The following is a 15,327-nucleotide window of genomic DNA, read 5'->3' as shown; positions in this document are numbered from 1 at the left end:
ATTAAATTTGTGTTAATATTTGGACTTACCTTTAGTTTAATTAATTAAAATACTTGATTAATATATGATTACATTCAAAGTATATACGCTTATGAATCACACCTGCAGTAAAGCATTCATTGATATCGTTATTCTCTTATAATTAACTATAAAACAAACATTTTATACTTATTGTAATCGTAACAAAACTTTTAGTAATAATAATGCAATAAATAATTGATAAATCTATTGAGTTTATATGTAATCATAACTTATATAAACAATAGTTTTGAGATAATTTTGTCAATTAAATTGCATTGATGTGCAGTAATATACTTATAATGTATATAATGTTAATTAAATACAATTACAAACCCTATATATATATAGTAACGTAATGTTTGTATAATATATGTTATATGGACTGCAGTGTAGAGCGAGTAATGATTAATATATTTGTCAATTGAGTTGAATATCGAATATAATGTTTTACACTGTATTTGAATGAATAACACGTTTATATGATATTGAATAGCATTGAAGTGATAATCATATGAATATTAATACAATACTACTAATGATTATTAATATAAATAATTTGAATGACTATTACTATTACTATAATATAATACTGTATTGTAATGACTGTATAATTGCGTTCAACTGTTTGTGTCTTCAATAGTAAACATGAGATGATTATTGTTGTATACATTGAAGTAATCAATCAATTGATTGAAAACATATTGCATATGATTTGTGACCAATTGATTGATTGTCTTATTTGAAGACCTGATGGACAAGTGATCGATGGACCGAATCTTATCTGAATTTATCACTCGGACCTCAGCTGAGGCTGGATTTGCCCGCGATTTGCTCGCAAGTAAGCATCACTTAACTGATCCATACAGTGATAACATTATAATGAAATTACTTTGTTTTTTAGGTCATAACTGGGATCTGAAGACTGCTATCAATGCATACTATGTAATGAAAGGTTTGGTACAATCAAATGACAGCGAAGATAGTAACAGATGTGATAACGATGTCAATGATTTGTATGAATCGCATCCATTGTCATCAATTGATGTTAAATTAAATAATGAATTAAATATAAAGAAGTGTCGAATCGATAGTTTACCACAATTTGTGACAATTAAGTGCAGTTCAGAGCCTTCATTATCTTCACACTCATCTCAAAGTTCAGACAATTCATCAAATACTTCTTCGCCATCAAAATTGGCCATTCAGTCGAAATGTGATGACTCTACTGATGATGTTTTGGAAGAAACCAACAAAAAGCTGAGTCGAGGCATATCCAGGGCTACCGATAACGTGAATTTAGTGTCCAAAGCGCGCAATGAATTCGCACAAGACTTTAAGACATCTTGTAGAGGAAGTCGTCTCTTAAATACCAATAGTTATCTCGAAACACCTGACTTTACATTCACATTACCCGACCTTTCCATACATCCCGAAGACTTTAGGATATTTTTAGAGCACGACTTAATTGAAAAGTCAACTCTCATTTCACTTGAATCCGCCCAACGACTCAATTGGTGGTCAGATGTCTGCCAAAAATTATGGCCATTGGCCACCACTGGCGACGGCAATTGTCTGCTTCACGCGGCATCTTTAGGTAATTATATAGTTAATAGTTAATGTTTATATGCAGTATAGGGATAATTATTATATAATTAATTAACTATTAATTATTGATAGGAATGTGGGGTTTTCACGATAGATTACTTATCTTAAGAAAGGCATTGCACGCCTTGATGTCCAACAGCTCATATACTGCAGCTTTTTATAGACGATGGAAATGGCAAACATATTTCCAAAATTTTAAAGTTGGACTCACTTTTTCAGAGAGTGAATGGCGTCAAGAATGGGATTGTCTACTAAAGATGTCATCGACTGAACCAAGAGTTAGAGCTCAAACTGATAACAAAAATGAATTAAATGGCGGAAAGAAAACCGAATCAATAGATGAGATTCAATCACATGTTTACGAGAGTTTAGAGGAGATTCATATTTTTGCATTGGCTCACGTACTCCGGAGGCCTATTATTGTTATTGCAGATACTATGCTTAAAGATTTAACAGGTAATGTAATTAATTTCTTAAAAATTAAATTACAATTACTAATTGAATGATTTAACAATTAGGTGAAGCATTTTTTCCTATTCCTTTTGGAGGAATATATCTTCCGTTGGAATGTCCCGACGATAATCTTATGAAATCTCCACTTTGTCTCACTTATGGTTTGTTTTAAACATTAATTTAGATTTTACAAGTTTTACTAATTAATTTAAATGTTTTTTTCATAGATTCAGCACATTTTTCAGCATTAGTATCAATGAATAAAGATATTCAATATGTTGACAACCATCCGCCTTCACCACCGCCCGCTGCCATTCCTCTTGTGGATTACGAGCATAATATACTTCCACTTCAGTTTGTTATAGATCCCGGAGAAGAGATGTTTAAAAATGATTGTCAACACTTTTCTAATGAATTGGTCAAAAAGCTAACTCTGAGTGAAAATGAAAAATTGAAATTATTGAAACTATACTTTGATGTCGATTATATAAAGTTACCAAAACATCAAACAACTGAACTAACAACTGAAAAGAAATTAACCAAAAGAAATGCTAAGTTAAGTGCAATGGAAAAGTCTCGAACACTTCCGAGTAGTTTTGAATCAGATGACAGCTCTTCAGACGCTCCTTCAGCATCAAGTGTTGGTGGAAGTGTTAGCAGCAAAGCAAAAGCATTGAGTAGTAAAGCAGCCAAACAGTTATTGACTATTACTAAACATTTTGGATCACTTGGAAGAATGAGTAAACGAATTAAAAAAAATTTGGGAACTTTTGCAAAAAGAAGTACTTCTTTTAGACACAAACACAAAAATTCTAACGATTTAGAAAAGATAACCAAAACTAGTGATTCAAATGCAATAAAAATCAACTCTTGTGTTCAACAAATAGATACTCTTTCTAATAGTGAATCAAATGATGATTATCTTATAGATAAAGATATGATTATTGTAGCGCTTCTTCATACAAATAGACGTCATATATATTATGATGAAATGATTAGAAACTATTTGAGTACAGCCAGAGCCCGGTTCTTGCGAGACAAGAGACAACATTGTTCAAGTAGTAGTAGTAGTAGTAGTGTTACAACTGTCACCAAAACCAGTGCCATTACAGACCAAAATTGTGTGTCGATGTGTGTCAATACTGGGTGTAAAATGTTTGGTACTTCTGCTAACAATTATTTATGTTCCGCATGTTTTGAGCAACAGAAGCAACATTTAAAAGAGTCTCAAACTAATTATATCACTAGTAATCTTGACATCAAAACAAATGGCAACAAAAGTGATAATATCAATAAAGTGTTAGATTTTCAGTCAGATTCTCACTCTGTTTCGCAAGACTTGAAAGTGTCCTTAAATTGTGAAAAAAGTAAATTAGTTGACGAGGAACTGGATATCTGTTGTGCAAACTCTCACTTTTATGTCCCAACAAATATCTAATTATCATTTAATTCATATTTTATTAATCATAGATTTTAACATTATTTGGACAATTTTTATGTAAATACTCATTCCTTTTCATTCCTATATCTCACTTAACATTATCTATTTTCTATAGAAATATATTTTAATTATATGTACGGTATTTTAGCATTTTTTAGCAAAATTCAATGAAATTTTAATATATATTTCATATTTGTGTATAGAATGAATTTGTTAAATATCTAAATTAATTTTACAATTGTCGTATAGTATATTATATTATATTATATTATATTATTGGTCAATTGAATAGATATTGTGCTTATAAATTACATTGTACCGGCATATTTTTATAATTAAGATTAAAACGTGCATTTAAAAGTTATTGTTAATATATACAAATGTAAGTCATGTATAAAGCTATTACTAAATAACTATAACATAAGTATAATATGATATATAAAGTGTAAAAATTACTAATTAAATTACAATACAATTGCCAATTTAAAAACATATAATATTTTATTTAGATAGTTGATATATTTGATGAAGCAATAGACAAATTTTGATTATTCAAATATATTTAAATTATTTATTTGTTATATTAACTACATTAACAATAATAGTACATCTTATATTAATTCATATAATTTGCATAAAACAAAATATTTTTAGAGAGAAATCAATTTTAAGATATATTTATAATTGTAAACTCAATTTTTTAATAATAATATTTAATTACATTATATTAGCAATGAATCCAAAGATTTGTTATGTTTAACGGTGTGAATACATATTATTATAATTGTGGTCAATAAATACCGGTAGTGTTTATATTACAAAATATTTTGTTTTATTATAAATGATAACAATTTTGATGATTTAAAAAATCCAATTGGTAAAAAAATAAAACAATAATGATAATAAATAATTTCCAAAGATACAATTGAGACAATTTAAAAACTGCCCATTATTTTCACTCAATTTTTACTAATTTATTATCAATGTTAGTGCCTTTTATTCAAAATATATTTATTTAAACATATTTTTGTTTCACTTATTTTTCTTAGTTTAAATTTGTGGTTATTTTTTATTTCATATTAATATATAAGTCTAAGGTGTATAAAAATAAGTATATAAGAAAAATTATATTGTGATTATATTTATGTGATTAAAATATCAAATAATAAATATAATAGTTTTGATCTATAATAATGATTATAATTTATATATATATATATATATATATTAAGATATTAATAAATTAAAAAATATATGTTTGCACTTTCAAATAAAATATAATATAAAACAAATATTCTATTATGAATACAATATATACAAAATAATTATAAAACTATTTAGACTTATAAATTAAAACTTATAATTGAATATAATAAACATATATAAATAATAACAATAAAATCAAATTATTTTTCAATTTCTTATTATTTAATTTAATGTGATTTAATCATTTTTATTAATATTTTATAATAAATGATATAAAAAATTTAAATATTAATAAATAAATGAATTAAAGCGTGGATCATAAAGGGATATAATAAAGTTGCGCAACTTTGAAACTATTGAATTTTTAAAAATTTAATAAATTATTGAATAAATAAATCAATATTTTCGATAGCATTTACATACGGCTAAATATAAAGTAAAATTATTTAGAATATATTTATTATTATATAAGTAGTAATTATTATCAAATAATAAGAGTTAAGTATTAACAAACATTTTATAATACAATAGACATTGAATTGTTGTTTGAATATATTTGTAAATAATTAAATGATTTTAGTTATAATTAAATTTGATATTAAATATAACATTTATAGACTTTTTGATTATAAGTCACTAAACAGTCTATTCATATGATAGAGACTGAGACCGACGCACTGGTCTCTCATTTGTCTATTCAATCAATGAATATAGCAATGAATATAGCAATACATATAGCAATGGATTAACATTATATAGAATATAGCATTGGATTGAGTGATAACTCGATGTTCACATAGAAATACATTGAAATACATTGAAAGACTGTGAGTGACTGTTGGACTGCAATATGAATGCATTGTATCTCATATTGACATCAATTGTATTGCTATTTACAAACAAATATCACACAAACACCTCATGAGTTGATCTCATGTTTGGTCACTCAATATAGTTATTAATACTTAAAAAAACATTGTTTTCCACTTTTCTTAACAAACCATTTGTTTTACACATTTTATTAAATGACTGATTGAAACCATTGGTTAAGACATTTATACACTTTTTTAATTTGATTGTAATATCATTGATTGATCCGCTGGTTAATAATGATGGACAATACGGATCAAAGGTTTGTTATTTTATTTAAGTGAATCAATTAATTAATGATTTGTTTGTTAGACTTGCCATCAATGACATGAATGGACAGTCTGTTTTGATGTCAAATATGGAACTATTGCCCAATATGTCAGTGGATGACCAGTTGATGCAATTAGTGATGGATAATCCAAATTATATGGTCTTATTTGATATATATTGTTAACTAATAGCTTATATTGAGATCAATTTATTTGTTGTCATCAGATGCCAGATAACAGTCATTTGGTACAAAACCAACGCTCTGTGAATCCAATGGAAAGTCATTCTGTAAACAGCGGACAGAATGCCGTCGAGTCATGCAATTATGTGACCAATCAATACGATAATCAATATCATTCATCCAATGATTCCCATCGATATAAGTATCGAAGTAGTGGTTTGTCGTCTGTCTCGGAAACTGTAACCCATGTCTCGGAAACCGATAGTTCGCTATTAGGACAAAATTATGGAAATGTGGGAAACATTAATGTCCAACAAAGCTATCAGTGAGTTTGCCATCAAATGTTGACTTTTATTTAATTATGTTTATTCTTTAGAATGTCTTCATTAAATAATTGGTCACAAAATCAAAATCACAACAATTTAATTAGTCATCATCAACAACAACAACAGCATTCACCTCAACCTCAACAACAGCAAAGTCATGGCCCTAAAGATATAGTGATGAGTAGTGTACAGTCAATTCATGGCAATCATAATCAGCATAAAGTGACCCCACATTCAGCTTATATTCCTCGACAGCGTATTTCAAACTTTGTCCCAACTATGGCTACAATGAATCCATCGACCACTTCAACTCCTGTAAATCAAACACATAATAATATGGTTGTTCTCAACAATAATCACAATAATATTGATAATCGTAATATCAATAAAAACCATTCACAACTAATTACTGAAGGGTTAGTGCAAACACATAGAGTTGAATCACCAATTGTTCAGAAACGGACTGTTATTATATTTAAAGTGATCGATCAAATTGTTGACAGTTCTGGTAAAGTAATTAAAGAAACTGTAATCAAAAATGAAGAAATTATTAAGAATTTAGGAAAAGGTGAGTGGAATGATGTGATCACTCCATTATCATCAATAAGTAATGTTTCCCGAATTGCATCCAATCCGAGCTCTACTGGCGTATTGGCTGATGTAAGTTCTTCAGTGAGAAGTACCGGTACTACCAATTCTTCTTCAATTGAGTTACAAACTAACAATGAAAACAATAACAGCTTAACTAAAACTAATTCTGTTAACAAAAACGATGACTTTGTTAACAAAACTCCAAATTCAACAATACCTCCAAATACTTTGGTTCACATAAATACAAATTATAATAAAGAGATTAAGAGTGAAACTGTAAAATCAAATGATCAGCAAAATGTTGAGCCAAAGATCAGCGAAAAAGATGAAGAAGAGAGAAGAGAAACGGCTACTGCTTTGCTGTCATTAACTCAACGGAGTATTAATATTGATTGTAATCAAAATGATATAAATTTATTCAATGATTTTTCTATTAAATCGGGAAACAAAGTGATGGCTAAATGGAGAGATAAAAATTATTATCCGGCAATTATTTCCAAACACTTACCTCAAAACAACAAATGGTCTGTGATTTTTGAGGACAGGGCTACAAGAAGTTTGTTTGAAACAGAACTGATTCAATTGTCATACTTAGTTAAAGGACAAGATGTTATGGTTACCATTTCAGATGGATTTTGTGCAAAAGCTATCATAACTGATGCTATTTATGAATCAAAAGATATTCAATTTGATTTACAACATCTCAAAGACAATAAAATGATTGTTAAACGTTACCAATTGAAAGATGTCTTCTTAAATGTAGAGCAAAGTGCAAACATTTGCAGTAAATCATCCAAACCTTTAATAAACGGCGCCGTCTTTGCTGACGTAGATTTAGACAATATTGTGTGTGGAAAGAGAGTCAGACAAACAGTTAAATCTGAGATTATAATTGAGAAGTCATCGCAACAGTTCCGAAATGGAAAAAGAAGAGCTACTGATAATGCCTCAGGAGATGCAGATTATGTCAATGATGAAGAAGAGTTGGACGAAGACAAAGATTACGGATATAAAACTAAAAAGAAGTCAAATATTGGTCGAAACATTAAAAAGAAAGCCGAATCTCATAATATTATGATTAATAGCGAACACTCGTTGTCTATATCTCCCCGAACATCGAAGGTTCACTCATCAATGCCTGCACAAGAACTGATCAAATTATTGGGACCCTTACCTGAACCGGGATCACAAATATTTGAATCGTTATCTTTTTTACTCACGTGTGGTGACAGAAACAGCGGTGATATTTGTAGTGAACAGTCAAACCCCGAGCGGTCAACACCTTTTGATAAGTCATATCTGACAAAACAAATCGAAACGGGAGGCGGAAAGGTATTCGAGTCATTTGAAGAAATGAAAGTAAGTTAATAACAATCATCTTATGTTAGTTTATTAATCAAATTTATTTTAATACAGAATTTCAGTCAAAACAATGATATGCTTCTTATAGCAGACACATACCATCGGTCTATCAAATATATCCAATGCTTAGCTGCGGGTATATCAATAGCCAGTCATCTTTGGGTAATCGACTGTTGTCGACAAAATAAATATCTTAAACGAGACAATTATTCACTTCCCGCCGGATTTAGTATTATTACTAATGCGTTGCCATCAGATAAGTATGTATATTATATACACTAATAGTAATAATAATGACATAAATTAACAATTGATGAAAATATTGTATTACCGATAATAAAATTAATGGTAATTATTGTATGATTTTTATAGAAATACCTTTAAGAAGAGTGCGATACTATTTAAAGGAACGAAATTCTATTTCGGATCGAAAACACCCGAAAAACTTCATAGTCTTTGGGCACCAGTTTTATCGGCCGCTCAGGCGGTCATTGTTAACAATAACTCTATTAATTTGGATGAATTGTCACGTGAGACCATTTTTACATATTTATATCTAAATTATATAAACTGTATTATTTTAATTTTATTTAGTAGTTATTATTATTATTATATATTAATAATACTGTTTTGATGACCATTTTAGGTAAATCTGTTGACATAATAATCGGTGACACGACGTGTTCAGTAGATTTGGTAAAGAAAGCAAAGCAAGTGAAGATTCCAGTGGTTTCCAGTGAATATATAGTTCAATGTCTAATCAATGGCCGAAAGTTATCATATGATGCCAGTCCTCTATTTTCATATACTTATAAAAACAATTTATGACTTTAACATTCATTTTTTTGAGATTAAAGTTACGTAAATATAAGTTTAAGCTATTGTCATCCATTATAATGTTTTAACATTTGCTTGTTTTATATTTGTTATTTTTTATATATATATTCTTATTATTTTAATTATTTTGAAATTTGTGATCAATTCATCTATTGATTCAATTATTATAAAATTCATTAAATCCATTTTACCGATATTTCATTGTAATATAACATTTTATTTTTATTGTAAAAAATACTCTTTGTATAGAATTAACTGTAACTTAGTTTTTGTTTAAATATTGCATTTTTAAATATCTATGTTAACTCACTATTAAATAAATCACTTAATGATGTTATCCTTGAATATTATTGTGTATTGATATGCCGTAATTATAACGGTTTAATCAATCGATAAAATACTTAATTTGTTGATTTAAACTTTTAATATACAGTATAATAAAATTGAAATTACTGTACAGTACTGTAAATGTTAACCAACAAAATGGTTAATACATTTATATATTATTATGTAAATTTAGTAATCACTTTATGATAAACACAATTTTTATAATGGTAAGGTTATAGTTTTAAAAACAAATGAATATATTAAATAAAAACTAATTCAATAAAATATTATCCAATTAATTAATATAGCGTTTTAGTGGTTAAAAATGCCGCTCAATGTGTAAGTTATACAGTGATTGGCAATACTGTAGTGTTTAGTGATTGCATGGATTGTTGTGTTGACTGCCATTGAGTGGCAGTGAGTGTCAGTCAGTGATAGCCTAATGTGTGTAACATTTGATGGAAAACTGCAAACAAAGTGAATGTCGTAATCACTGATTGTTTACTAATTTATCAAATGTTTAACTATTCATTAAATTTTATTTTAATTAATTGATTGATCTATTAATGACTATTTTAATAGCAATAATATAATTGATTTAATGAACTCACTGTTGATTACAGTATTTATTAATAATTTTGTGCAAACACTGCGTTGAAAACCATTTGACCCGTTGGTGGACATGGAGTACGATGAAGAAGATGAAGATATCATTTATAATAATATATCGGATTCAGGAAATGAGTCGACAGATGAAGAAGACGACGGACTGTCTGTTGCTTTAGATGTCGAACCCATCGGTGGTCATCATAAAGAAAGGATGGACATCGATGAAGATTTTCCTTTTGAAGTACTCACCACTGACTCGATTGTCGAGCATATGATTGAATCCATCAGAGATGTCAATACAGTAGTTCAGGTATAATATTGTATTGTATTATCATTTTTTATCATCAGATCAAATGTCTTAATCTCTTTGATTAATAGCTTCCGCCGACAATAACCCGTATTTTGTTGAATCACTTTAAATGGGATAAAGAAAAACTCTACGAAAGGTTTGTAATTAATTGGTGAATGTGTTGATTAAGATAATGATATGATATGTCTTCAGGTATTACGACGGCGACCAAAACGAGTTGTTTTCTGCCGCACATATCGTGAACCCCAACTCTGAGCTAAACGTCAGCAAACAAATTAAGGTTTGTTTGACTCAAATGGTTTTATTTTAATTTTATATTAATTGTCATTAAATATGTACAGAAAAATAGTCACAACGGTATGGAAACTTGTATTATCTGTTGTCGAGATCTGCCTTCTTCTGTAAGTTAAACAAAACATTTACAAATTGTTACAATTTTTCAATAAATATTGTAAATTGTGTTTTAGTTGATGACTGGTCTGGCATGTGGTCATCGTTTTTGTAAAGGTATCAATATTTTAAAATTTATTTAATTAAAGTAATAGTACTAATATTTTATTGTGAAATAAATACAACAGAATGTTGGGTAAACTATTTGACCACAAAGATCATAGAGGAAGGACAGGGTCAGAAAATATCATGTGCTGCTCATGCATGCGATATTTTAGTTGACGACCAAACTGTAATCACTCTGATTACAGAACCTAAAGTAAAACTTCGTTATCAGCACCTCATCACCAATAGTTTTGTTGAGGTATTTGATGAAGATTTTGATTTTACTAACAAATAAACTAATCGTTGTATTTAACTAAAGTGTAATCGACTTCTGCGGTGGTGTCCGAAACCCGAGTGCTCTCATGTGATACGAGTTTCTTATGTGGACTTTCAACCTGTTAAGTGTGTTTGCGCTACTGTTTTCTGGTATGTTTTGTTGTATTTAATTTCAATATAATGTTAACGAAATTATATATATATTTTTGTGGATAGTTTTGTTTGTAGTGAGAATTGGCACCAACCGGTTAAGTGTGATCTCCTTAAGAAATGGAAGAAAAAGTGCGACGACGATAGCGAAACATCCAATTGGATCGCCGCCAACACTAAAGAGTGTCCCAAATGTCAGGTGACAATTGAAAAGGATGGCGGATGTAATCATATGGTATTATTATTGTTATTATTATTATTATTCAAAATTATTGATTTTCGTTTAAATGAAAATAAAATATGTGTTATTAAAGGTATGTAAGAACCAGACGTGTAAAGCCGACTTCTGTTGGGTTTGTTTGGGTCCGTGGGAACCACACGGCTCGTCGTGGTTTGTATTCATTTAATGTCTTTTTTAATAACAATCTTATCAGTGAATGCTTTGATATTGTTTGTTATATATAGGTATAGTTGTAATCGATATGATGAAGACGAGGCTAAAGCAGCCAGAGATGCACAGGAGAGGTCCAGAGCTGCACTCCAGCGCTACCTTTTCTATTGTAATCGTTACATGAATCACATGCAAAGTCTTAAATTTGAGAACAAGTTATACGCGTCCATAAAGGAGAAGATGGAGGAAATGCAACAGCACAACATGTCCTGGATTGAGGTCCAGTTCCTCAAGAAAGCAGTTGATGTATTGTGTCAGTGCCGACAAACCCTTATGTATACCTATGTATTTGCTTATTATCTCTTGAAAACAAACCAATCGATTATTTTTGAAGACAATCAAAGAGATCTCGAGAGCGCCACAGAAAAACTTTCAGAATATTTAGAAAGAGATATAACTCATGAAAATCTGTCCGGAATTAAACAGAAAGTTCAGGACAAATACAGGTGACATCACTTGCTTTGATACAAATAACAAGTTTATAACTATTGTTTGTTTGCTTTTAGATATTGCGAGAGTAGACGTAAAGTGCTTTTACAACACGTCCAGGAAGGCTATGATAAGGAGTGGTGGGAATATACCGTCAAAGTTGATAGAGTCTGAGTTTGACACAAACTATACACATATTGTTTCATCTATTTCTTTCAAATAATAAATTATTTGCAGTCAATTTTATTAATAATAATAATAATGATAAAAATAATAATAAACAAAGATTTAAGTTAACAAATTATGAAACAATAATAATACCGAAACTTTAATTAAAGTAATAATCATAAATTGATTAATAATAGCAAATGTTAACTATTTAGTTATAAACAACAAACGAATGGCAATTTGCGCCTAAATATAGTTAAATACATATATCTATTAAAATTGTATGAAATCTACTTTTTTATACAAAACATCATTACGTTTGTGTAAAATATGCCAACTCTTTGTCCGAATCTTTACTTATGGTTTTGTTCGTCTCTTTCTCTTATTCCTAGTTTTTAATCCCTTTTTATATTTAAAACAATTTTTTCAATCAATTTTTGTTTAAAAATAACTTTAATATTTGTTTATATTGTTTGTTTGATATAGAAATACAAACTTAAATAAAATAATAAAGTTTATCTCTTTATTTTGTAATCAATACATAATTTATATTTAATATACAAGTAATTACTTATTAGTGAACAAACTGTGTATTAATTGTGATTATAATAATTGCAATGTAATTGACAGGTAATCATAACAACATATGACCCCAATTGGCATTCATATGAATATTTTAACTATTGATTGGTCTATTGGTTCGGCTCTCAGACCACACAATCAAACACTAGTTTTCAGACCCATTAAGGCGTTACCAATGGACACACCTGTCATATAATATGTTAACTCTATTACTGTTATAGCACTCAATGTCTGACAATAATTATTGTAATGTTTTCTAATTAATGACAATAACTATGAGTTATATAAAAGTTTGAAAACTATTGACATTAATAGTGTAAATGTAATGTAAATAATGTCTGATATTAGAGCAGTTAAGCACTAATTGATTGTATTTGCAAACAATTGACTCGATATTCAAAGTATTGCTTATGTGTTGTGTATTGTTGTGAAGCAAACATTGTTTGCATTTATGAGACAAACATTTGAGACAAAGCTTTCATTTGAAGACAAAAACATCACTCAAGAGTTTGATCGGCCGTCGACTCCAATAAAAGATACCATTTGTTTGAATAAAATGGTTAAAGTGATCGGTCGGCACTTTCTTCACGATGAAAGAGATCGTAAATACTTTGCCGACAGCTATTCATGTCGACCGCCGACGCTCTTCATTATTACCATTACTTTGATTGAGGTCTTCTGCGACCAATTATTTAACACTTGTTATCATATTTTCTAATATATTGTTTCTTTAATTATAGCTTTTATTTTTTATATACTACTCGACAGTGTTCGGTGGTATCACTACTTCAGGTCCCGTTCCTATCGATAGTATGTTTATCTATAGACCGGATAAACGATTGGAAATCTGGAGATTTTTCTTTTATATGGTTCTTCACGTCGGGTATGAAACGATATGACACGATATGTCACGATATGTCACGACCCGAAACCATATGAAATTATTTTATAATTTAATTAATTTGTTTTTTCTTATGAAAAGATGGGTTCATTTATTATTTAATTTATTGGTTCAATTATTGGTGGGAATTCCTCTTGAGATGGTTCACGGGTCGGCCAGAATTGGAACCGTTTATATGGCCGGAGTGTTGGCCGGTATAGTGATTTGAATGAGTTTATATAATATGATTTAATAAAATAGTTTTATTAAACAAATAGGTTCATTGGGGACATCAGTGTTTGACTCGGATGTGTATTTAGTGGGAGCGTCGGGTGGTGTCTACGCTCTATTGGCCGCACATTTGGCTAATGTTCTAATAAACTATAATCACATGGAATCAGCTCTTTTAAGACTTGTTGCCGTTTTGGTTGTCGGTATGTTTTGATTGATAACAATTGCAAATTTGTTTTAATATATATATAAACGATGTGATGATAGCATCAACTGATGTCGGTATAGCCATATATGATCGATACGCGCATCCAAATGACGGTCCCGTTTCATATGTGGCACATCTGACGGGTGCACTCGCGGGCCTTACAATTGGTTTATTAGTATTGAAAAATTTTGAACAGAAACTTCACGAACAGCTCATTTGGTGGATAGCACTGGGAGTTTATACCGCATGTGTTCTCTTTGCTATTATTTACAATGTTTTGAACTAAAGGTTTATAATTTATATTAACTTTTATAATAATTATATTTAATACCATTTGATTCATTCAAAAGTCTATATGAATCTCAATAATTGATTCTCCTTTACAACAATTTTTAAAATTATTTTACATAAAAAACTGTACATTTAATTTATTATTGCACTTACTTTTTAGTAATTTATTTAATCTTTTATTAATTATCTAAATTACAGATCTTATACGATATTTTGTACATTTTTTTAATTTGATTATTTCATAATTTTTTTAATAGTGACATTTCTTTTAGTTTTTTTTGTAGCAACTTTTGAATCAAAGTTAAAATTATTTTATAAAATATATTTAGACTTATATTTGATATTTAAGAATCTCTTGTCAACTGATATTAACTTATAATAACAAAGAATCTCATATTTTATATATTTATTATAACTTAATTGTTGTGATCATGTATTTAGTCATTTCTCTTATAAGAGATTTTGTATTTTAACAATTTTATAAGTTTTGTATTAATATTTTATTTATTTGCACATAAAAATAAAATTTATTAAATTATAGGAATTTTTAAATTTTATTTATTTTCAATTACCGTACGTAAGCGCAAATAGTCCCAGGGATCTAATGTATAACTATGGGCTAAAATGTGAATTTCTATCCTCATATTAAATGATTGATTAATGAATTGTCAAATTAGTCCCACTATTGAAGTTTAGTTGAATGTCATTAATTAACCCCCCCCCCCAAAAAATATGCCATCTATTGAATTGTATATGA

General features: G+C 28.9%; 4 protein-coding genes across 4 annotated transcripts; all 4 read left to right on the top strand.

The window, feature by feature from the left end:
• Window positions 1-461: 461 nt before the first annotated feature.
• Window positions 462-3,727, top strand: LOC128957309 (OTU domain-containing protein 7B-like). Its single transcript, XM_054303047.1, has 5 exons — window positions 462-859; window positions 923-1,615; window positions 1,699-2,082; window positions 2,145-2,240; window positions 2,307-3,727. The coding sequence occupies exons 1-5, from the start codon at window positions 787-789 to the stop codon at window positions 3,515-3,517; spliced, it is 2,457 nt and encodes an 818-aa protein (XP_054159022.1). The 5' UTR covers window positions 462-786; the 3' UTR covers window positions 3,518-3,727.
• A 1,759-nt stretch (window positions 3,728-5,486) lies between these two features.
• LOC128958053 (metacaspase-2-like) lies at window positions 5,487-9,154 on the top strand. The gene is made up of 7 exons (XM_054303868.1): window positions 5,487-5,858; window positions 5,909-6,026; window positions 6,092-6,372; window positions 6,424-8,323; window positions 8,381-8,586; window positions 8,699-8,856; window positions 8,973-9,154. Exons 1-7 carry the CDS (start codon window positions 5,836-5,838, stop codon window positions 9,152-9,154), a joined length of 2,868 nt encoding a protein of 955 aa, XP_054159843.1. The 5' UTR covers window positions 5,487-5,835.
• Window positions 9,155-9,944: 790 nt separating this feature from the next.
• Window positions 9,945-12,765, top strand: LOC128957285 (E3 ubiquitin-protein ligase arih1-like). The gene is made up of 11 exons (XM_054303021.1): window positions 9,945-10,409; window positions 10,478-10,545; window positions 10,602-10,689; window positions 10,751-10,810; window positions 10,877-10,916; window positions 10,988-11,163; window positions 11,224-11,330; window positions 11,397-11,565; window positions 11,645-11,721; window positions 11,796-12,227; window positions 12,288-12,765. The coding sequence occupies exons 1-11, from the start codon at window positions 10,173-10,175 to the stop codon at window positions 12,382-12,384; spliced, it is 1,551 nt and encodes a 516-aa protein (XP_054158996.1). The 5' UTR covers window positions 9,945-10,172; the 3' UTR covers window positions 12,385-12,765.
• Window positions 12,766-13,318: 553 nt separating this feature from the next.
• LOC128957456 (protein rhomboid-like) lies at window positions 13,319-14,703 on the top strand. Its single transcript, XM_054303221.1, has 5 exons — window positions 13,319-13,633; window positions 13,701-13,843; window positions 13,943-14,055; window positions 14,119-14,274; window positions 14,339-14,703. Exons 1-5 carry the CDS (start codon window positions 13,412-13,414, stop codon window positions 14,563-14,565), a joined length of 861 nt encoding a protein of 286 aa, XP_054159196.1. The 5' UTR covers window positions 13,319-13,411; the 3' UTR covers window positions 14,566-14,703.
• Window positions 14,704-15,327: the final 624 nt, after the last annotated feature.

The sequence above is a fragment of the Oppia nitens genome, unplaced genomic scaffold (assembly GCF_028296485.1).
Source record: "Oppia nitens isolate AA-2021 unplaced genomic scaffold, nextdenovo-longstitch-racon4-pilon3 scaffold3_pilon_pilon_pilon, whole genome shotgun sequence".
In the NCBI taxonomy this organism is placed as follows: Eukaryota; Metazoa; Arthropoda; class Arachnida; order Sarcoptiformes; family Oppiidae; genus Oppia; species Oppia nitens.
The sequence above is the reverse complement of the archived record's forward strand: the minus strand, read 5'-3'. Positions and strand labels throughout refer to the sequence as shown.